Below are 24,627 nucleotides of genomic sequence, written 5' to 3'. Positions count from 1 at the left end.
GTTGGAGGAGGAGTTGTCCAGTGATCTCAAAGTATATGTTTTTGATTCTCATAAGATTATGGGTACCAAAGGAATAAAAAATGGAAATCACCACTGTCAAGTTATGAAAGAAAGTTTGCATAATAAAATAATTTAAACCTAACATTTGTACCCAATAAGGCAAATGGAACATTTTTTCCATATTTTTGGAAAATGTGCATTTTCTTCACATTAAGTGGTACCAATAAAAAATAATGATTCTCAAAAAAAAAAAAAAGTTGTGGTTTAGTACCACTAAAGTACTATCAAAGTACTTCAGCTTGAAAGTAGATCTTTAGGGCTGAGGTTGTGGCTCAGCGATAGAGTGCTTGATTCTCAGCACCAGATAAAAATAAATAAATAAAATAAAGGTATTGTGCCCAATTACAACAAAAAGCCAATATTAAAAAGAAAGAAAGAAAGAAAGAAAGAAAGAAAGAAAGTAGACCTTTAGAGAAAAGAGAATTTTAGGAGTATCTGGAAATCTTTTCCTTTTCTTGGGAACAAATGAATTGGAAAAAACATCACAATTCCTTGTTCTCTAATAAACACTTGAGTATTACTTTTTCAAGCCTTGATCTTGTGTCTGGCAGCTTCTGCTTTGTCACCAGCATGTCTCTGGCACTGAACAGGGTCTGAGGAAAGCATCAGACGGGGCACTTTGCTTTCTTAGCCTTTGAACACCCCTGTTCATATTTATTTAATTAGTTAATGCCATGCAGATACTTTTTTTGGTTGCCTCTATGAAAGTTCTTTTCCTATTCAATGCTGCCTTTGATTTTGTTGCACTTGGGAAGTGAGGAAAAAGGGGGACATAGGCGGGTGCAGTGGCACATGCTTGTAATCCCAGCCACTTGGGAGGCTAATCAAGAGTATTGCAAGTTGGAGTCCAGGTTGGGCAATTTCGCCAGACCCTATCTCAAAGAAAAATTTTTAAAAAGTCTGGAGGTATGGTTCAGCGGTAGAGCACCCCTGAGTTCGATCCCCAGTTAAAAAAAAAAAAAAAAAAAGGCAGGCAAGGGTGGATTTAAAGGACTATATTCCAAAACATTCCTTCCTAACCTTACAATTAATTTTAGGAAGACTGATTCAGCTCTGAAATCAAGTGAAATGGTTTTAAGTGTCTTTTTCTTTTTATGAGAATGTTAAAATAAATCATATTATTTAAAAATCAAACTATTTTTAAAAAATATTTATTTTTTTAGTTTTTTTTAACAATAGGGGAAAAGTTTAAAGTTGTAGCCTGTGTGGTAAAGCATGAAACTACCTTAGTAACTTAGCAAGGCTCCTAGCAATTTAGTGAGATCCTGTCTCACAAATAAAGGGTAAGGGGATGTGGCTCATTGTACCTTGGGTTCAGTCCCTGGTAACAATAACAACAACAAAAAGTTGTATATGTTTGAATAATTAGTACTTCAAACATTCTTATGTGCTTTTTTAGAACAGGTTTGGATTGTCCAAATTGTTCTTCCAGAGTTCTTTTAAATGCTAAGAACAGACAGAATTATTGATAATTAGGTATTAGAATGTATTATCACCAATATATATATTTTTAGTTTTCATAGAATTTCAAACTTGCAGGAATATTGCAAGAACACTACCAGGGAATAGATGTTTTCAAGACAACATGGTAAGAGTGGTAATCAGTGGGTACCTTGGTGTAACTGGGAAGAGGGGGCCACTTAATCCAAATTAGGGAGCCAGGAAATGCTTCTCTGAGAAGAGTGCGTCTGTTCTTTGCATTCAGGTGAAACTCCAAAACCATAATTTCATAATTTTATTGTCTATTTGAGCACTAAGAGAAACTATTGGTTAGTTAAGCTTAAGGCAATAAATGCTTGTCAGCTCACAGCTGTAGATCTCTGATTACGCATTGCACAAGTGTTATCAGAGAGTGCAACTGAATATCCCCAAAGTGTTGGTTTCTCTGAGAAGCTTCGTGAGTCCATTTTTTAAAAACTGAAAACGGGCTGGAGATCCAGCTCAGCGGTAACATATATGTTTAGTAAGTGTAGAGCACTTTGATTCCCCAGTACCACATTGAAAAATAATAATAATAAATAATGTACCTGGTAAAAGTTTTTTCCCTAAGTCCAAAGAGTTATACAACATGTTTTCAGTAAACAGTCTTCCCTTAACTTGACCTTGTTTTTGCTCTCCCATTCCCTTTTCTTAGGGATAGCCATTATTTTGTCCAAAGGTTATACCAGATCTTTCTCATTTTTTTTTCTGTGTAAATGATGCATACTGTTTAATAAGTTGATGTTTTCACTTGACAGCATATCTTGGGGATTACTTTATCAATACATATAGACTTGCCTTATTTATAATGGCGACATGTTATTCTGTCCTATGAATGTGCAGTTTATTCAGCCAGTTCTTTACTAATATGCAGATTTGTTTTCCAGTATTTTGACACTATAAAAAATGTAGTAATGTCTTTGCACATATTTCCGTGAGTTTCATTCATTCATTTATATATATTTATATATATAAATTTTAGTTGTGGTTGAACACAATACTTTTATTTCACTTATTTATTTTTATGCAATGCTGAGGATCCAACCCAGGGTCTCACATGGGCAAGGCGAGCACTCTACCACTGAGCCACAACCTTAGCCCCCCCTCGTGTGTGTGTTTCTTTTAAGATTTATTCTTAGGAGTGGAATTGCTGAGTCAAAGAATGTGCAGGCTTTTGAAATTTTAGAAAATGTAATTTGATCAGCATTTTTATTCCTGTAAAACAGTCTTATAACTAATGATAATGAATGGGATAAAATAGTCATAATTCATTGAAACTATGAGTGCTATGTTTTCTATTGTTACTTGTTTGTTTGTTTGTTTTTAGTTGAAGGTGGACACAATACATTTATTTATTTATTTATTTTTATGTGATGCTGAGGATCGAACCCAGCACCTTGCATGTGCCAAGTGAGTGCTCTACTGCTGAGCTACAACCCCAGCCCTCTATTGTTATTTATTTATTTTTTTGCCATTTTTTTTCAGGTGTTGATGAACCTTTATTTAATTTACTTATTTATATGTGGTGCTGAGAATTTAACCCATTGCCTCCATGTACAAGGCAAGCACTCTGCTGCTGAGCTACAACTCCAGCCCCTATTGTTACTTTTTGATAGGAGGAAATGTACTGGATTTTAGAGAAGGTGACACTTGATGGTTGGGGGCACACTAGAACGTTATAGTTGGATTAATCATAATTACTAAAGTATTGCTTGGTTCATTTGGGTTGCTTGTGGCCTCCATCTTTTCCTTAATGTAGTGAAATGACTGAAACAACATGGTATTACAGTACTGGAGAGCAAAACTGCCAAATATTAACTTAATGTTACCACATGGGTCATAAATTATCATAGGGATAATTCTATGCAGCATACCAATCATAACTGACCCTTTCTGTTCCCTGCCCTAGTTTTATTCTATAGATATGTGAGCAGTGGGGCTTACAGTTTTTTGACAAAAGCTGCAATGAGAAAATTGGAATCTAGAATCTATATTTTCTCTTGGTATAGTATGTTCTTGAGGTTTCAGAGAAGACCAGACTTCTTGTGTTTTATTGACTCTGTGTGTACTTGGTATAGAAATGATCACTTAGAATCCCATTAATAATTTAGAATAATTTAGAAATTTATTATGAAACATTTCTTCCTTATTATTTTTCATTTTGTGACAGGGTCTCTAAGTTGCTGAGGCTGTCCTCTAAATTGTAATCCTCTTGTCTCAGACTCTGAAGTCACCCCACTATACCTGGCTAAATATAACTTTTTATTTTTTACTTTTTAGTTGTAGGTGGATACAATATCTTTATTTCATTTTTTTAAAATGTGGTACTGAGGATTGAACCAAGTGTCCCATGCGAGTTAGATGAGCGCTCCACCACTGAGCCACAACCCCAGCCTCTAAAGATAACTTTTAAAAGCCTGCTTTGGATAGAAGTCTTCTTAAAATGTATTACACATGTCCCTGCCTTTTAAAATAGGCTATCAACCATTATTACAATGCAATTTAATAATTTCTGGATGTTATTGAATTTGTAAGAATGTTGTCAGACTTGACTGAAGTATAAGGAAGAGCTTTTTCTCATACCAAAAGCTAATTGATGTGCTTTTGAAATTTTTCTGATTCCTTATTGTGCTAAGTTCCCCTTTTCCTATAAGAGTCATAATTTCAGATCTGATTTGTGGTTTCTGATTTATTGTGGTTTAAGATAACCTGATAACCTGGCTTATTGAATTACATGTAAAACAAATAAAAAGACTGGGGGTGTCAAGGGGCTGTGCTGATTAGAATCCAAGGGAGTGGTCAGAAGTATAAATCCCAATTAGGTGAGGACTGTTGCAACTCACTGAAGGGCATATTTAGTCAGTGTTATTGGGCTCTTTGGCTAGTTTTTAGCCACTTGGTGGTTAAAATCTGACAGGAAAAACAGAGTTGTCTGAGGTTATCTAATACTTGACATCAGTGACTATGGAGGGGAAAAATGATGTTTCTAAATTAGTAGGTGGTGGTATGTTTTGTACCCCAGAAGACAGATGACCTAAAAACTCTCTTCAGGTCTGAATGCTAGAATTCTATAAAATAGGTATAGAATCTGTTGGTTGATAGAAAAAAAAGAAAGCGAGGATTGCAACATATGGAGCAAGAGTGGAGAAAGATTACATTTTAGCAATGAAAGATGGCTAAAGGGATAGTTACTGCTGGGATTTAATGGGAGAGATAATCAATACATATCACCTTGTCTTTTCCTTTCTAAACTTGGAAGTAACCAAGAAGTAGATTTTAGAACTACATTGAAAATTTGAAAATCAGCCTTATTGGTGAGGTTGACTAGAGAATGTGTGGTAGATTTGTAGCCAGTTTACTCCAAAAGGATGCTGAGCATGTGTGACACCTCACTACCAGCCCTAGTCTTTCAGGTTGCTTACTATAGGACCCAGACAAGGCTGGCATCTCACAGACTGGGCCTAGTTCTACTGATACCTCACCTCTCCTTGAGAGCTCAGGAGAAACCATGGGTGATTCATTTCTTTCCCAGTTGTCAGAGGGTTGGGAGTGAGACTGGATCATAGCTAACATCTCTCCTTGGGGTAATTAGAGGCTCTCTACTACCAGTATACTGGTGTAGTGCTTTTTTTTGCCCTTCTCTGGAGATTAAACCATGAGCTTACCTTGTTAGGTAGAACAATTATAAATCTGTCCTTAAAAAACTCATAAAACTGGGCTGGGGTTGTAGCTCAGGGGCAGAATGCTTGCCTAGCATGTGTGAGGCACTGGGTTCAATTCTCAGCACCATGTATCAATAAATAAAATAAAGGTCCATTGACAACTAAAATTAAAAAAAAAAATCTCGTAAAACTGGGGAAGATTATTCTGATTTTAGACGTTTGGAGGCAAAGACAGATTGGGTAATTGCCTAGCAGCCTCTCAATGAGTATTTATTTAAAAGGATTACCTAAATCTGTAAAATAACTTTTGCTTCAATTTGGTTTTGAAGTCTTACCAGCAAAAATATGATTAAGGCTTTTCTATTTTTGTAAATATTTCTCATACTGAAAGCTATAATTATTTTCAAGGTGATTTAATTCAGTAGAAGAATGTTCTTTTCTTAAAAAAAAGAGAGAGAAAAGAAAAGGTTCAATCATACAGAGTAACAAAATGCTGATTCTGAACTTGTTTCATTTTTGCTTATTCTTCTCCCTCCCTTTTTTCCTTTCCAGAATCCTATTCTAAGAACACGGGTACTCAGGTATCCACCATGGTACTGGGTCCTGAACAGACGATGCCAGATGGTAACTTTGAACTTTGTGTTGTTATCCAATTTTTATTCAGAATTAGGCTTATGTCAAAACCTAAAATTTGCCATATTTTCCCTGTTATCTGTTCTAACAAACTCCATTCAGGAGTCACATCTAGTGACTTTGGCTATATGAAATGTAGGTTTATAACTACAGAGACCTGCCTCATCTTATTTCCAATTCAGAGTTGAATTACATTTTGTTTCACGTTTGGTTTCTGTAGCATTCTTGCAAGGATAACACTGTTCCCAGACTTGGCATAATGACCTTTGGAGTGCTTTTGGCATTCATGATATTTTCTAATGTTTCAGATATGTAAGAACAGTAAAATACAGAGTGGGTCCCTCATTCTGTATTTTGTTGGAGCTTCTCAAGTGCTTTAACCAATCCTTTGTAATTCTGAACTTCCCTTTTGGAATTTCCATTCCTTTTCTATAAATTTCTTCAGCCAGTTAAGTGATGTGGATGGATCACCTTCCTATACAAACAAAGCTCTTGGTTTTCTAGTTGAAGGTTGTAAGAATTTATTAGAAACATAGAGAATAGAGCTTTGTGGTTCAACATGGTCATATCATGTCTGTGGCAAACTAGACTTTATATATTTCTGGTGGGTTGGCTCTTTTCTCCTGGACCTACCCTCTCTGCACTTAGGATTAATTGTGAAATGCAAGTCTGTAGGAAACACTGATATCAGGCTGAGATGGGCCCTGCTATCTTGAGTGTGCTGGCAACCCGTGACCAGCAGCTCTTCACTGTACGCCTTATTCAGGATGCAAAGTGTTCCTACTCGGTGGTTGCCCACAGCATCAGATTTTACCTTAAACTGTGGCAGGATTTTGTAACTTGTATATTTTTTGAGAAACCAGATAGAGGTGTAATGTCCAAGAATGATTATTTGAGTATGACCTATCAAATAATTGGGTGAGGTAGATATGTTCCAGTAGATTGACCAACTTTTTTTCTTTTAAATGTTAGGATTTTAGGTTATTAGTGGGGTTTGTCTGGGAATGTTATATTTCAAGTCCTAGATGTCAGTGCTTTTAGGGGAAAATGAAATGATCCTAAAATTACCAAGTAGGAGTATGGAGTAGGAAAACCACTGAGAGATTAGTGTTAAAACTGATCCAGTGCTGAGTGACAGGACGAGCAGGCTGAGGGGGATTGAATAATGTAAGGCTTTTTTGTATTACTTTAGTTTTTTACCATGTGAATGTATTACCTAGTCAAAGAAAAGTTTATTTTAAAATATAGGTAATAATAAACTACAAAAAATCTATCAAGCTAGATCAGATTAGTCTCTTGTGTATTCAGGTATTAAAAATATTTCATTTTAGATGCCAGAGATTTTAAGACCCTGGGTTAGATACAGCATTATAGCACCACCAAAAAGAAAAAGAAAAAGAAAAAAGATTGAATTTCAGTATTACTTAATATGAGTTGTTAGTGTATTTTTGCTCATTTTAATTAATTTCTTCTCAAATATGTTAATTCAGACAATGCTTCTGGAGACCATGGGGACTCTGCCAGTCTTGGTGCCATCAATGCTGCCTATAGTAACTCCTCACTTCCACAGTCCACTGGGCAGTCGGAGGAGCCATTCACCACCTACTTTGATGAGAAGATTGCCATTCCTGAGGAGGAGGTTGGTGACATATTTGAACCAGCATATTATTGTCTGGGGAAAGCTTGTGTGTGAAGGATTTACTAGATGACACATGCTCAAAGGTTCAGGTCTAATTTTTGTAGCCAATCTCTGAAGACTAGATTTTTAAATTAGAATAAATAAATTATTAAGGAATATGAGGGCCTGAAACAGAGTTAGTTGCTAAGTGGTACTAGGGAGCTCCCCTGCCCCCACATGTGGCTCTTAATCCTGTTTAGATAGTGCTTGGGACCAAAGGTACTGATTTTATTAGTCTGATTTTAGAATGAGATGCTGATGGAAAGAGCATGGAAGGCGAGGGCTCTCACTTAGACAAATGATCAGCTTGTCAATAACAGATGGATAAGATGAAGTGAAAGTTGGACGCATTCAATATCTAACCCTTAGGCTTTGTTCTTGGGAAGCTGATATTGATGATTCATGTGTAATTCAATAATAGATAAATTAAATCAGTAGTTTGGAGGTGACACTCAGTTTGAGCTCCTCTCTTCTCTTGTATAGTATTCTTGTTTTAGCTTTCGTAAACTCTGGGCATTCACGGGACCTGGCTTTCTTATGAGCATTGCCTATCTGGATCCAGGAAATATTGAATCCGATTTGCAGTCTGGAGCAGTGGCTGGATTTAAGGTGAACATCTACATCTACCCCTGCCCTTTTAAACACAAACTATACCCTAAATCCTTTCCTATACCCTGTCTGTGGGCTAGCAGCTTCAAGGGTTACATGCAGATATAGTTGATCCTTGAATCACATGGGTTTGAACTGCATGGATCTATTTGTATGTGGATTCTCTTTTTTGAGATTTTTGACCATTTGAAAAAACTCAAGAGATGAACTGAATAACTTAGAAATATTGAAGAAAATTTTAGGTATGTCATAAATGCATAAAATAAATGTAGATAAACTATTTTATCTACACAAAAATAAAAATACCAGATGGGAAATATATACAAATCTGTTGTAAAAAATTAAATTTATTTAGAACTTACACAGTTCATACATGCTGCTAATTACAGTTGATGGACATGCAAGAAAATATCAGGATGTGATATTAAATTATAACTACATAAAATTAATTATGTACTTCTGCAGTAATTTTGTAGCCACTTACTTTTGCTGTTGTGGTGAGCTGAAGTGTTGTGAGTTTCCACCTAACATGCTGTGTGACTGATCATCTTTGATCATTCTTCTCTCTAATAAATTGTGTATTGTAGTAAAAAGTGATTTGTTGAAGTTCTCATGCATTTTTCACCATATATATGATCCTTAGGCATATATGATCCTTATCCTTTGTATTGACTGTTTATCTTATCAGTGAGGCTTGCAGTCAATAGGAAGTAGTTTAGTTTGGGGGAGTCAAAGGAATATGGATTTTCATCTATACAGGTGATTGGTGCTCCTACTCCACTAGACCCTGTATTGTTTAAGGGTAAGTTGTACTTCATTGGTAGTGACACTTACTATAAAAAGGTTTTCCCATCTGTTGTTGTTTTTTTTTTTTTTTTTTTTTTAATCCATGTAATTTTCTTGAACAAAGGAGAAATTGCAGTGGGAGAAGCAGCTCAGAAAGGAACATGGTACTGAGCAGGTCAAGTTAAGTAACTAATATAGAGCTCAGATTATTTTGATGCTTGACATGGGCTTTTCCAGCATGTAGTGTTTCCCTTTAATATTGCCAAAGCCAAACCAAAACAACAACAACAACAATAATAAAAACCACTCAGTTGTCTGATGAATACTTCGGGGATTTTTTTGTTCTTAGCTGCTCTGGGTCCTTCTGTTGGCCACCATAGTGGGTCTGCTGCTTCAGCGCCTTGCAGCTAGACTGGGAGTGGTAACTGGGCTACATCTTGCTGAAGTGTGTCACCGTCAGTATCCCAAGGTGAGCAGTGTTCTGTGCTATTTGTGTCTCATCCATTTGGTAATCTGTGTATCTGGCAATATGTGTTGACCCCACTGTATACTGAGACATTGGAGGACTTGAACTGGAGTATTAAGGGAACTCCTGCTGCCCCTCTTATTGCCAAGCCATGTTTCCCCCCAATCTTCAAAATCTAACATAAAGTTCACTTGCTTCCAGAATGTTAGAAATTCTGCTTGAGCAAACCATTTACTCCACTTTCTGGAATCTAGCAGTGCCCATCCCATGAAGGGGAAGGGTGCTCTCCCCAAGCCCTCCATGTTGCTCCATCAGTTTTCATTATATGATTCTTCTTTATTGTTTATTTTGCTATTACTTTGAAAGAGGTCAGTTTTTTCCTTTTACTACACAGCATATGTGGTAGGATTTGGGTATTTGTGAAGTATTTTTAAATTTATTGTCACTCCAGGAGTTATACTATTTTTGCAGATTCCTTCAGGTTGTTTTGGGACCTTCTTACTATGTCTAAGGCAGGAATACACTGTGTCTGGAAGACTTTTTTATTTTTTATTGCTGGAGATCAAACCCAGAGCCTTGCATATACTAGTCAAGTTTTCTACTGCTGAACTACATCCCCCAGTGGTCCTGGAAGACATTTTAAATATAGCTTCATCTTTGGATAAGATACTGACCTATTTCTCATGTGTCCTTGAAGTTTAAGCTCTTTTGATGGCTACAAATATCAAGTATTCTTGCCTGTTTTTCAAAAAACCTTGGGCCAAGTGCAATGATGTATACCTATAATTCCAACTACTCAGGGTTGAGGCAGGAGGATTGCAATTTTGAAGCCAGTCTCAGCAAATTAACGAGAACCTGTCTCAAAATGAAAAATAAATACCTCTGTTTTTAGGCAGAGGGGAGTGAAGGGAGGGGAGGGGTATAGAGATAGGAAGGATAGTAAAATGAGTTGGACATTATTATCCTATGTACATTTATGATTACATGACTGGTGTGATTCTACATCATGTACCATGAGAAGAATGAGAGGTTATACTCCATTTATGTATGATGTACTAAAATGCATTCTACTATCATGTATTAGAACAAATTTTTAAAAATTAAAAAAAAAAAAAAAGAATGGCTGGGGATGTAGCTCAGTGGTGAAGAGCCCTGGGTTCAATATCCAGTACAGAAAAAAAAACAAAAATAAAACAACCTTGGTAATTTATAATTTCTTCTAGCTTCTCTTTCTTCATATGAAAGTGTTTTTTTATGGTTTCAGTGAGAGAACATTAATTAAATATGTGTTTTCCTACTTTGCTACATGCCACCCAATTCCAACTACTTTATCCTGGTCTTTTTGCTTATCTGTTTTCACTTGCCATGTGTATTATTATTACTTTAGAAATGACACACCCCCACCCCCAGGCTTTTCATATTTGTTTTGTTAACTCCAGCTATGGTCAAAATAGGTGTTTTCTTTTGCAGTCGTTTTCTTTTCTCTCTTGACCCTTATACCATATCGGCATACTATTCTTCCCCAAAGCTTTTTAGAATTATTTTTAGGCAAGAAATAGAATGGTAATTAGTGAATAGAATTCCATTCCTATTTTAAATGGGAAGGAAGAAGAAAAAAGTAAATGAGTTGCCATGCTGACCTTGGCAACTTCACATAGTCCATAACCTGGAAGCACATTTTCCTTTTCCTTCTGGGGACCACAGTGCAGTGATACACTGAATAGGGCCAGGTTCTGGTGATTCCTCTCCAGTAGAGAGCCTTATAAAGGATCATCTTTGGCAATCCTTTAGACTAGAACTACAGAAAAAGTTCTTAGAAATGAATAATCAGAACCACTTCTTTCATTCTTGGCTGTGTAGGTCCCACGGATTATCCTGTGGCTGATGGTGGAGTTGGCAATCATTGGCTCAGATATGCAAGAAGTCATTGGCTCAGCCATTGCCATCAATCTCCTGTCTGTGGGAAGGTGAGGGGGTTTTCCCTGGAAAGTTAACAATGTTTTCCTGGATTTCAAAGTAAAGGCAAAAATGAAAACCCAACTCATTTTCAATTTTCAAGATTCAACTGAAGTATTATTACTTTTGTGGAGCCTTTCTGGAACCACCCTCCTCTCCCCCAGCAGTCTTCTGTTCCCATGGTGGGTTATACATACTTCTATTATAGAGTCTGTGGTATTTTGTATTTGATTGTTTATTTGTATGTCATTTTATCCCACAGATAGTGAGCTCGTTGAGGATAAGACCTATACTTTACAGATTCCTGACCAAAAAAATCTGTCTCAGTACATGAGTGAACATGCTTAAGTTAGTGCTCTGATCCTCAGCTATCTAAGGCCTGGCTCCCTGACACTGTCCCTCCTCCCCTACATCCTAGCTTCTTGTAGGTGTTCCGTATCAGTGGGAGGAAGGTGTTTTTCAATGTTTCTTTCCTTTAATCTCCATTTCTGATCTCTAACCTAGGGTTCCCCTGTGGGGTGGAGTTCTCATCACCATCGCAGATACTTTTGTTTTTCTCTTTTTGGACAAATATGGTAAGGCGAGTGGGAATGAGGGTGGCAATCAAAGGAGCCACTTTCCATTACATGGCTGCTGGGGAAGTGCCTTCTTTGAGCTCACTGCTGCATTTCCCCTTTAGGCTTGCGGAAGCTAGAAGCATTTTTTGGCTTTCTCATCACAGTTATGGCCCTCACATTTGGATATGAGGCAAGTGTTACATGCTGGTCATTAGTTTTTTAAAACAGGTTTTGTTTTGTGTTTAGTCTTTCACTGTAAAAGACAGTAACAATGCTAGGATGGTTTAATGGTATTGCATGTTTCAACAAAAAGCCAGTTCAGCCCTGGGCTATTTATTTTGAAGGAATATAATCTATAGTCAATATCCATGTGCAGGAAGGCCTTCAGAGATTCCTATTCCAAAATGACGAGATGCTATTTTCCAGAATAGGCTCCCTGGTGCCAAATTGGCCATCCTGACAGTAGAACAGCCTTGGAGAGGGTTAGGGAGGGGTTTGCATGGTTATTCTTATTGCTAGCCAAAAGTGGTTCTGTTTTTGTTTATTCAGTTTATATTAATTTCAGCTTAAATTTTCTTTGTATCCAAAGAGTTAATGAATTATAGGTGATACAGTGAATATTTCTTGGTTTATTTTGTGCCCCAATCAGATATTCTTAGAAGTCAGTACCATTATTTGCATTAAGAGCACTTTTCTCTGTCTTGTTGTTGCTTACTGGCCTGGCTAAACTTTAAAAACTGTATCTAATCTATGAGTTGATTATGCAGTTTGGCCTAAAGTTTCCAAGAAAAATGCTGAATCTGGGAAAAGGATGTATGAGAAATTTTTATGAATGAGACTTTGACTATACACTGTGCCAGAAATAGGTGATTTTTAAGTTAACGTAAGTGAACAGACACATCATAAATGTTGATAATCAAGAATTGAATTTCTAGAGAATCTAGTCTTGAATTCCCTGATTCCCTGGCAGTAAGCCTCATTTGTTGCTTGGTATTTGTGTGTGTGTGTGTGTGTGTGTGTGTGTGTGTGTTGGGAATCCAGGGCCTTGCACATCCTAGGTAAGCATGCTGTGCTCATTCATTTCCCCTCTGTTTTTTTGATTGTTTGTTTGTTGTTAATATTTTTTAGTTATAGTTGGACACAATACCTTTATTTCACTTTTTTATTTGGTGCTGAGGATTGAACCCAGGGTCTCGCACATGTGAAGCGAGCGCTCTACCACTGAAACACAACCCCAGCCCCTTGTTTTTGTTTTTAAGGAGATAGGTCTCACTATGTTTCCAAAGCTGGCTTCTAACCTCTGAATTAAACTAATCTTCTTGCCTTAGCCTCCCAAATATCTGTGAACTAAGGCATGTGCCAGTGTTTTTAGCTGTTGCTTAGTTTTTTGAGGATCTGTATCCTTCACTGTTTTAGATGATTATTGTAGAAGGTGTTGCAAGGAGAAAAGAATACCACGAGCTCCCTAGTAATATGTTATGCTCCTGTGTCATGTTTCATGAAGGCTAATAATTGTTATGTTGATATGTAGTATATTACAGTGAAACCCAGCCAGAGCCAGGTTCTCAAGGGCATGTTCGTGCCATCTTGTTCTGGCTGTAAGACCCCGCAGATTGAACAGGCTGTGGGCATCGTGGGAGCTGTCATTATGCCACACAACATGTACCTACATTCTGCTTTAGTCAAGGTGAGCAAAAGCCCTTTTGTCATTGCCTATCTGGATAGTTAATGAGATCTTTTCCTTTATTACAAGGGACAGAACTTAGCTTGCAATTCCTAGAATCCTGAAGGAGCAAGGCTGGAAGTTTATAAACTGCATGTTCTTGGGCTGTGTTTTTATCAGTAAATTGAAGAGGGATTAGTGACCCCACAGAGAAGCTAGGACTGATGTTCTTAAAGGCCTCAATGTGCATCAAACCTCTTATGTTTAAATCTCCAGGGCTAAATGACCTTGCAGTCAGTAGTAACGGTGCCCAATCATACTTTATCAGTTAATCTTATGCAATCTTTTGCTGGACGATTTCAGAGACCTTTATAAGTCAGGTTGTACTTTTTTTAGGACCGAAATCAGCCTGTTTTTGTAGGTTGGTGGTCCTTCCTGCCACAATATCTGAGAGTCAGTAGTACTTAGTCACTGGTCCCTATTTGGAAAATGCACAGTGCTCTCCAAGGGAATGGAGTTTTTAATTGCTTAGTGAACTAGGATATAGATAAGTCTTGGGTCTCCCCCATTTCATCTAGTCAGTTGTTTGCCCTCTGAATCTCTCCGCTGACATTTCAGGACTGATATCCAAAGTCCTGAAATACTCCCAAGAAACTCATTTCCATGTGCTCCAAAAATGAATGCTGCTGTTATCTCCCTAGTCTAGACAGGTAAACCGCGCCAATAAGCAGGAAGTCCGAGAAGCCAACAAGTACTTTTTCATTGAATCCTGCATTGCCCTCTTTGTTTCCTTCATCATCAACGTCTTTGTCGTCTCAGTCTTTGCTGAAGCATTTTTTGGGAAAACCAATGAGCAGGTGGTAAGTAAGCCTGGGTCAGGGGTGGTCTTGAGTTTTAGGGCAAAATGCAGGCTGGAATGGGGTTAGGGAAATACAACATTGACTCAAGAGTCCAGGAAAATGATTCTTTGGCCCCCATGCTATACTCCACAACCCCAGTCACTGTGCACCACTCAGCCTATAGTGTGGTGGCTGAAGAAGCCTGGACCCATCTGTTCTCACTTCTGTCTGGGAAGGAAGCTGGCCTCAGCTGTCATGTAGGTGGCTTCAGTCTCTTCAGCTCTTTATTATTCCCTTTTGTTTCCTATTAACTTCTGCCTGCTTGCTGGTCAGTCTTGCCATTTGAGATGTCAGCTTGGGTAGAGTTGGCAAACAGGAAACAGAAAGTGTGACCAGCATAGGCTTTGTTTTCTCATTTTGAATTCTGTGTCCAGGTTTCTGACTGCCTATGTAGTTTTGACCCTCATTTATTTCCTGCCAGCAAGACCTCTGACTGCTGGCTTTGCTTTGACTAAGGGCTTCCTGTCCTGGGTGTCCTTTCATGTTTGAAGCCTTCTTGAGGGCCTCTCCTCTAGTCCTCATTAAAATGCCCCAGTGTTTATGTATTGCCATATCTGTTCTAACTCAGTAAAGACTTTGATGACATGCTCTTTGCAAGTGTGGAATGTGGAAAAATTGTGGAGGAGGATCCCAAGTAAGAGTGCTGCCTCTCTCTGTCCCCGTCCCCATCACCACCTGTATCCAGGGTTTTTTTCTCCAGCTGTGTATTATTATTATTATTATTATTATTATTATTATTATTATTATTTTATTTAGTTGTAGATGGACCACAATACCTTTGTCTATCTATCCATCTATCTATCTATTTTTTATGGTGCCAAGGATGCAACCCAGTGCCTCACACATGCTAGGCAAGTGCTCTGTTACAGAGCTACAACCCCAGTCTTCTAGCTGCCTCTTGAGAGGACATGTATGTGATGTATTGGAGAGCTTTTCTCATCTGGTCCTGGCCTGTGAAATAAAAGTTGCTCTTAAACATTTTTGGGTTCTAGGTTGATGTGTGTAAAAATAGCAGCAGTCCCTATGTTGGCCTTTTCCCTGAAGATAATTCAACTCTGGCTGTGGATATCTACAAAGGGGTAAGCCTCTGGAGGTTGTTTTTTTTTCTTTGTTTGTGACTCAATCTTCTCAGCATATTTTCTGGTCTTAGTGACTTCACTTCATTTCTGAGCAGGTTTATCTTCCCTGGAGTATCATTTATTTTAAAGGTCCAGATGCCAGACAAACATTTTGGATTACATGGGAGGGAATAGAGGATCAGTTGAAAAGGTGGATTGTATGCCAGTTGTTCCCAAACTCATAGTAATAGTACATTCTTTTACAGGATGTTAATTGGGTGACTATAAAAAAATGTAGTCAGGCATGGTAGTACATGCCTGTAATCCCAGTGGCATGAGAGGCTACGACAGGTGGATTGCAAGGCCAGGCTGGGCAACTTATCGAGACCCTATCTTAAAATAAAACTAGGAATGTTGCTCAATGGTTGTGTGTCCTGGGTTTAATCCCCAATACAGTTTTTTAAAAAAGGAATAAAGAAAATGTCCCTTCTAAGGTCTCTCCGTAACCCCCTTTTTTCTTATTCATAGGGGATTTCTGTCCCATTAAGTGATCCCTTTGTGACCTTCCAAGAGTTGAATATATAGTATACAGCATCTCCCATATTTATTTGACTTGTTCCTGCACTTTTGCCATTTTCTAGAAGAGTGTGTTAAGGAGAACAATTTGGGAAATGTGGTTAGGCTTATGTTTTTTCAGAATTTAAGATGGTAGATGGAGATCAAGACTTTAGACGCTTAGAGAAGTAAAGAGAGTAGGCTGAGGAATGAAGGACCATCCAGCAATTGTTGAGACTGAAAGCCTCTAGAATCAGATCAAGACCTGAGCCTACTTTTGGGACAGTGCCTAGCATAGTTTCTAGTGTAGGTGATTCTTGGCAAAGAAGAAGGAGAAATGTCACAGAGAAATGGTGTTTGGGGTGTTTTCTAAGCAGATGACTGACACAGGCATATCTTCTCCCTTGCCTGTCCCAGGGTGTTGTGCTGGGATGTTACTTCGGGCCTGCTGCACTCTACATCTGGGCAGTGGGGATCTTGGCTGCTGGACAGAGCTCCACCATGACAGGAACCTATTCTGGTCAGTTTGTCATGGAGGTATGTGCTGCTGTTGAACAGAGGGAGACGACTGATCCTTAGATATTTCTTGGTCCCTTCTAAGGTCTCTCTGTAACCCCCTTTCTTCTTCTTCCTGGTCCAGCCTGTTATCCTATTCCTGTGTTTTCTTTCAGGGATTCCTAAACCTAAAATGGTCACGTTTTGCTCGAGTGATTCTGACACGCTCTATTGCTATCATCCCCACTCTGCTTGTTGCTGTCTTCCAAGATGTAGAGCATCTAACAGGGATGAATGACTTCCTGAATGTTCTGCAGAGCTTACAGGTGAGCAGGGTCTGGGGAAACTCATCCCACATAGTCAGATAATATTAAATACTGCCCTAGTGTAGCAAGCCTTGTGTTGGGTTTAGTGGGGAAATGGAGATGAAGAAAGAGGCCTGGGTCTTGTAATGCAGAAAATGTATATGAAATATTGCCATCTAAGTAGGTTTTAGGAATGGTTTTGTTTTTCAGTCCTATTGAGTGGGAATTATGAACTATATACTTAAATATGGAACACAAAATTGTAGTTCATTAATCTAGCAAGCATTAAGTGAACTATGGGACATGGTGGTATGTCATGTATGTTAATAAGACAAGTCAGATGCAGTATTTGTAAAGACACTTAGATCATCATTCATGCTAGGTTAATGACAACTTGGCAGATTTCAACAATTCTTGAAGCATGTCGGGCTGATAGTTATAACTATTTCTCATGAAGTAAGAGAGGCCTGTTTTATATTTTCCTTGCACTAACGGTACTGTTCTGTTTTCCAGCTTCCTTTTGCTCTCATACCCATTCTCACATTCACAAGCTTGCGGCCAGTAATGAATGACTTTTCCAATGGAATGTGAGTGTACTCATCCTACTTCTACCATGAGGATGCTGATATGTGGGAGAAGGGCATCAATAGTTCACTGAGAAATGAGTTATATAGGGGAACTATATGCTTTGAGAGGTGATTGCTATCTGCTTCCTCTTTGGCTTAGAAAATGGAGAATATAAAAAAGAAAACCCTTTTTTAGTTCAGTTTTGGGGCTTTAACTCTTTAGCTTTAGCCACTGATCTTAGTAAGGCATAAGTTAATGCCTTTTATATATACCTTAAGTGGATATGGGATATTTGAAATGAATTGTTGCATTTCAAAGGACTCTCCTCAGATGGCTCTTTGTATTTCTAAGCCTTGTTACTTTTCTATAGTCTTAAATATTAGGGTTTACTTAATAGTACTTTTTTCTTTCCTTCTTCCTGTAATTGTCTGACTTATTTAAGCAAATCTGGGACATAATAAGAACTATTTTTCAGTTCCTTTTGCAGTGACTCTAACTCTTGTCCTGTTTACCCCTCAAAATGCCATTTCCTTTTCTGTCTATGGCCAGACTGAATTTTTCCACCAGTGACTTTGTTGATTCTTTCACAGAGGCTGGAGGATTGCTGGTGGGATCTTGGTCCTTATTGTGTCTTCTATCAACATGTACTTTGTAGTGGTTTATGTCCAGGAACTAGGGCACGTGGTGTTGTATGTCGTGGCGGCTGTGATCAGTGTGGCTTATCTGGGGTTTGTGTTCTACTTGGTAAGTACAGTCTTGATGAGGCAGGGGCATGGGTATCTGGGATGGTAGAAGACGGCTACCTGACATTCAGAAATGAATAGACTCTAAAGAGCACAAGGCACTCTGCCTCCTGGTCATTGAGGTAGTTTAATAATCAGCTATGTATATTTCTAATCATTTTATTTACTTTGGTTCCTAAGGGCTAGCATTATTCTAACGCTTGTTTATAGTCTTCTTAATTTTTAAAAAGAGGGTGTAGTAATGTTTGAGAAAATTTAAAAAAGGTAGCAGTATATAGAGTGGAGAGTAGTAGAAGATGGAATTGAAGGGGACTGAGCAGTGAGATTTAGAGCACTGGGGTGGGATACAGATAGGCTCATGGCTTGGCACCGCTCTACTACTTACTGTTTAAGGAAGTAAGTAAATAGTGTTTTCCCTTTGAATTATTCTGGAGTTATCTGGAAAATCCTGGTTATAAAACTATAGCAACAATGCAAAAAGAATGCAAAATTATTTGTACCCAAATTATCCAAAAATTTTTTTTAAGTCTGGAGTAAATTCTGTAAAAATGATAATTGTAGTTGTCTTGGGAACATGGAATTATGTATTCTGTTTTCCTGATCTTTAACATTGCTAATATTAGTGAAAATTGCTATAGTTATAGCAATAACAAAAAATCTACCTCCCTACTTTAAACAGGTGTCTCTGGAAAACACGAGGGTTGGGAATAAGAAGCAGCAGGATTTTTGCCATTTCTGCTACAGAAATGGTTAAAAATGGAGGCTGGAGATGTGCTATTGATCTCTAGAACATTAACCTATTCTTCATGCCAGTGTTTGCCACAGGTTGGGTATCTGATTGAAAAAACAACATTAGTGAATATTGGAAAAGTGTGTCTTAGATTGGAATATCTGTTCTCTTTCGTTTCCAAATAAACCTCAGTCAAACAAGGGTTATTGTGACCCTAGGATCTAAGAAATCTAAATAATTGAATATATCCTTGACTGCAGTTGCTTTGAAAATCTCCTTATTAGTCAGGAGAATCCTTCCTTCATATAAATTGTGTATGAAGCTGCTGAGTTGTCCTTAGTCAGCGTGAGACTGCTAGTGTGATTGTTGAAGTTCCATTTTCCAAGGTGAAGATTTCTGCTGTTTATCTCCCAAATAGAACTTCACGGAGAAGCTCAGAAGACTATGCCATTGTCTTTGTCAGTTATTCTTCCCATTCCTTATGATGGGGAGTTGCAGGAGATTGAAACAAAGTGGTCATCAGGGTTAGAGAAATAAGCCACAGACAGAGCAGCAGGAACAGAGAGAACTCAGTATTTAAATAGCAGGACAAACTTGTTGAGGAAGGCAGACTCCAGGAAGTTTTGAAGGGGGCATGAGGTTGGGAGAGTTAGTTGGGCAACCTTAGTTGTAGAAATCCCCAAGGTGGACAAAGTTGGATGTTTAAGGAAGGGATCAGTTGCATCTGAGCAGAACCTTATGAGCAGTCATGCTGGGTGAGAGGGTTTTTCACAGAGCCTGGTGAATGATGATTGTGTTTTATCTTCTAGGGTTGGCAATGTTTGATTGCACTGGGCATGTCCTTCCTGGACTGTGGTCACACGGTAAGCATCTCTAAAGTCCTGATGACTGAAGAAGCCACCAGTGACTATACTAAGTAAACACTGGATCAGTCTGTCTGTCTTCCGCAGGTAGCCATCAGAGCCAGTGTGTTTCTATGGTTTACTGTGTGAACATAGCCATAAGTATGTGCTGTTGCACAGACTCAAATTCTGGTTGGAAAAGCCTTTGTTTCATGTTCATTTGAAAGATGAAGGGGTTTTTTTTGTTTGTTTGTTTATTAATGTTGTTTGTTTGTTTCCCTTTCTGATATCCTACCTGAGATCTAAGAACTGGATTAGGTAGGATCTTTGAAAAGTTAATATTTGCTGCTGTCATTCCAACACTAAATTCTTAAGTAGCTACCCAAGAGCCAGTTTATTTTAGCCTTTTGAAGGAAAATTCTCATGCATGATTCTAAACCAGCTTTTATGTTTTTTAAAAAGTTTTTTTAAAAAGAAATATAGTAAAATTTTTCATAATACCAAGTACAGATGTGGTAGTTTTGTAAGTTTTGTTTATCAGAAGATAATGGATTTGAGAGGCTGAGAAATACTTTTATGCATATTCTTTCAATTATTTTAATTATAAAAGTCTCAACTAGTGATTTCATCCATATAAAATATAAAATCAAGATAGCTCTGCCTCTGTCAGGCTCAGGATTCTTTTGACTTTCTTCCACTTTAAGTTTCTCAGCAGAAGTTAAGTGGGGTGGGAATGCATAATGAAGGTAAAAAATGAACAAACAGCAAAACTCACCTGTACCTGGTGGTTACTAATCACATCTGAAGGTTTTTCTCAGAGATTGAAAGGTTACCAGGATTTTTGTGGGAGTCTGAGGTTAATAACAGCTCTTACCACAGAACTTTCCTGACGTTCACTCTTGAGTACATGTAGTTATAAAAACGTCACCCTCCTCCTTTAAGAGGGGGGTGATAGAAAAAGATAGCAGCATTTATAAACTGACTTTCTCATGAGACTTTGGGGGTGGGGAGAGAAGACTCAGAAGGGAAAGAAGAACCATCTGCTTTATTCCTGAAAGACACCTCTTGCCCAAATCATGTTTCTCTGATGCAACACTCAGCTGCATGTTCAAGATGTCTTGCAAAGCAATCTCAGGAGCTATATGGACCTAACCATTACAAAGCACGCTGTGTCAGCAAGTCAGTAGTTGTCGCTGTGGTTCCAAGTTCCCTCAGCAAGGTGGCACCAGGCTACCTCTCTTCAGCAGTTCCCTCAGAGGGAAAACAGACCACATGGCGGAGCTCTGGAGTTAGAGGAAATGGGTGTCTTCATCATGGAGCTGCTGCTCTTTCAGCCACTTCTGACATTTTTACTTGTGGAGCCTGAGGCTGTGTGATTCTGTCAAATCAAATCACATTTGTCTGTTGGAGATCAATAAGCAAAAGTGTTCCGAGGCCATAATCTGGTGAGAACGGTAATGGGAATGACATGGAAGGACTTCTCATTTTTGGAGCTTTCCTTCTGGAGTCCCAGTTGATTGATGTTCTCTGTTCATCTGAGTCTGCAAAAGATTATTACTGACATTTTGCACATAGTCAAAAGCACAGACAGTCTTTTATGAGACATTAAGGGTAAAGTACTGTGTTTCACTGACTGTCATTTTTCTTTGCCCCTGCTGTAATGCAATAAAGAATCACAGATGACCATTCCACTAACTGTTCCCCCTCATACCTGCCCTCTCCCCCTACTACCATCATTCTCCAAACTGGTCCTAAAGTTATTCTGACAATATCAAGATCTGACATGTTAAGTTATTATTTGGCTGCAGTAGGAAAAATCCAAAATTATATATATATATATATATATAAATCCTTGTAAAGGTTGTATAGTAACATTTGCCTTTGCCCTGGGCCTGGAGGGTCCAGCCAGTCTTAAATTTACAAACATTTAGGAATCCAGGCAAAAGCTAATATTTCTGACTTATAATGATCGAATGTTTCTTCCCAGTTAAATTGTATTTTATAGCGCTGTGATTGTACTGTTTACAGCATCAGAAACAGTATCTTAATTCATTCTGTCCTTGCAGAGAGAAGGTATACTTCAACCAGTACTTTGAGTGTTAAAACCAATATGTAGGGGGCTGGGGATGTGGCTCAAGGGGTAGCGCGCTCGCCTGGCATGCGTGCGGCCCAGGTTCGATCCTCAGCACCACATACAAACAACCATGTTGTGTCCGCCGAAAACTAAAAAATAAATATTAAAAAAAATTCTTTAAAAAAAAAAAACAATATGTAGAAATTTAAGTCCTCCAATGCCAGCATGTGCATTTTTATTTTTGGCAGTATGTTTTTGTGGAATGTTTAAGGATATACAATTGTATTTTTTCAAAGTGGTTCTTATTGTCCTTAAATGTGACTTAAATGTCCATAAATGAAATAATTGTACTGCTATAATATGCTGGAAATTAATAGGCATGGTGAAAAAATTTAAATTTGGCTCCTGTGAGGTTCTAGGAGCTAGTGATGTTAGAAGTGGTTAAAACCAAACTTTTAGTACCCATTTAACAATATGTGAACTTGATTTGTAATTAAAAATTTTTTTCCTTTTCCAATTTGGTTTCCTGGTTGTTGTTTGCTTTTTTTTTTAATCTTGAAATATTTTATTAATGGTGTCTCAACAACTTTGATATAGAAATACTGAAATATTAGTTACCATCTGGAATGACACACTAAACCCATACAACTTAGTGCTTCTCTCTTTGAAGGGATAGAGACATTAAATGGATTTAGTCACAAAAGGTTGGGTTTAGAGCTGGGCACAGTAATACATATCGTTAATCCCAGTAACTCAAGAGGTTTCAACAGTAGAACTACAAGTTTGAGGCCAGCCTTGGCAATTTAGCAAGACATTGTCTCAAAATAAAAATATAAAAGGGCTGTGGATGTAATTCAGTGGTAGAGCACAGCTGGGTTCAATCTGCATTACTGAAGGAAAAAAAAAAAAAGATGACTGGCTAGTTTTCACCAAGACACTAATTTCTGTTTATACATCTAGGATTACAAATTTGGGCTTATAGATTGTTTGGCTATACCTAAAAGTCACACCTTTACCATATTTAAACTTGAAGTTTAATCCTACCTTTCTGTATTATAAGGTAAATATTTGTCTCTTTTTAGTCTTGTCTCGCCATTTAAGTAGTTTTACATTCTGTATTTGCTGCCACCAAAAATTAGTATGAGGAAAGAAACCAAAATTAGATTAGAAACAAATGAGAAGGCTGGGGATATGACTTAGTGGTAAAGTGCCTACTCGCATGCAAGAGGTCCTGGGTTTGATCCCCCAACATCTCTCACACACACACACACACACACACACACACACACACACACACACTAAAAACTGGATTGTCAAATCAAACATGATAGTGCATGTGTGTAATTCTAGCTACTGAGTAGTCTAAAACAGGAGGATTGCAAGTTTGAGGTAACAAGTTTGAGGATTATAAATTTGGGCAACTTAGTGAGACCTTATCTCAAAATGAAAAATTTAAAAAGGGTTCAGAGTAGGGTTGGGGTTTTGGCTCAGTGGTTGAGTGCTTGCCTAGCACGTGCAAGGCCCTGGGTTCTATCCTTGGCACCACGTAAAAATAAAATAAAGATAAATATTTAAAAAAAAAAAAAAAAGGCTCAGAGCATAGCTCTGTGGTAGAATGCCCCTGGGTTCTAATCCTCAGTACCGTGTAAACATGGACATTTTGGCAGCTCTGACATATATGGAAATATTGGCACCCTTTGTTAAAAACAAAGGCAAAGCTCAGGCATAACAAACTTCTGGCTCTGTCCCCAGACATATGATGGGAAAATCTAAGCACTTGATTTATCCCAAGAGTGTCATTAGAACTTCATTTTTCCTTTGTATTTAAAGCTTTCCCTGCCTTCTTATAGGAGTTGAATACCCTAAGTAGTCCTGTAGAATTTCTCCATATGGGTGTCCCTCACTTAGTTCTCTGTTCTTAATTTTGGTTTATTCAGAACTAATAGGATACAAAACAATTTGAAGACCCCAATTTGAGATATTTCCTCTAACTCTGCCCTTCAGAATACTTTTGCCTCTTCATTGTTAAGACAAATGAATCTAAGCATATTAGTCTTGCCCAGCACTTCAGCATATGAATTGAATGTAAGAATGGCTAAATTATTACCATGTGCTAGTTCTGGTTTGAGCATTTGCGTTGTCTCATTCAAACCTTATAACAAAGAGGATTAACTTCTATATAAATGAGGCAAATGAAAAGCCAAAAGTAACTCACCTGTATGACATTGCTAATAAATGGGCAGTGGGCAGTTTCTCTTTTAATGTCAGAGCCCACATGTTCATCTCAAACCATCTTGTATTATAGTGTACTATTCACACTGGATTAAGACACCAAGTTTTGTTTAGCAACACCAACTCATCAAATCATTTGCTTGATACTCTGATTAATGCTTGAATATGATTTAGATCAGAAGTTGCCAACTGGTAGACTTTGGCTGTGTTAATTTTTTTAGAATTTTTTTTTTAGTTGTAGATAGACACAATACCTTTATTTATTTTTATGTGGTGCTGAGGATTGAACCCAGTGCCTCATGCATGCTAGGCAAGCACACTACCTCTGAGCCCCAGCCCCAGTCCCTGTGTTAAATTTTAAGAAGTAAGTTTGAATGCTTTAGAATGCTTAGAAAATGGTCAGGGCCTTTTGTGGTCTTAAACTGATAATAGCTAAGACTAATAATAGGTTGACTCATTCACTTTATCTGTCACCATTTTAGCCTATTCTTATGCCACTGAGCCCCATTTATCAATGTCTCATAACCACATGACAATCTTCAGTGAAGGAGTTCTAAGTCATCTAAGAGATAACACTG

At 37.9% G+C, this 24,627-nt stretch overlaps 1 protein-coding gene across 5 annotated transcripts in view; it reads left to right on the top strand.

Moving 5' to 3' along the window:
• LOC308657400 (natural resistance-associated macrophage protein 2) overlaps nt 1-24,627 on the top strand; it is a 38,628-nt gene that overhangs the window by 5,877 nt on the left and 8,124 nt on the right. For 4 of the 5 annotated variants that reach the window (XM_081309085.1, XM_081309089.1, XM_081309088.1 and 1 more), the window contains exons 2-16: nt 5,754-5,825; nt 7,325-7,473; nt 7,996-8,121; nt 9,257-9,376; nt 11,234-11,340; nt 11,834-11,904; nt 12,009-12,076; nt 13,418-13,573; nt 14,251-14,409; nt 15,441-15,527; nt 16,479-16,598; nt 16,733-16,882; nt 17,375-17,448; nt 18,019-18,172; nt 19,711-19,764. In XM_081309085.1, the coding sequence (XP_081165211.1) occupies nt 5,754-5,825; nt 7,325-7,473; nt 7,996-8,121; nt 9,257-9,376; nt 11,234-11,340; nt 11,834-11,904; nt 12,009-12,076; nt 13,418-13,573; nt 14,251-14,409; nt 15,441-15,527; nt 16,479-16,598; nt 16,733-16,882; nt 17,375-17,448; nt 18,019-18,172; nt 19,711-19,764 (1,667 nt within the window). Of the gene's footprint in view, nt 1-2,926; nt 2,950-5,753; nt 5,826-7,324; nt 7,474-7,995; nt 8,122-9,256; nt 9,377-11,233; nt 11,341-11,833; nt 11,905-12,008; nt 12,077-13,417; nt 13,574-14,250; nt 14,410-15,440; nt 15,528-16,478; nt 16,599-16,732; nt 16,883-17,374; nt 17,449-18,018; nt 18,173-19,710; nt 19,765-24,627 lie in introns of those variants that run through there. The other variant, XM_081309086.1, reaches the window with a different exon arrangement.

This window comes from Spermophilus citellus, assembly GCF_964194105.1.
Source record: "Spermophilus citellus genome assembly, chromosome: 10".
Taxonomy (NCBI): domain Eukaryota; kingdom Metazoa; phylum Chordata; class Mammalia; order Rodentia; family Sciuridae; genus Spermophilus; species Spermophilus citellus.
The sequence above is the reverse complement of the archived record's forward strand: the minus strand, read 5'-3'. Positions and strand labels throughout refer to the sequence as shown.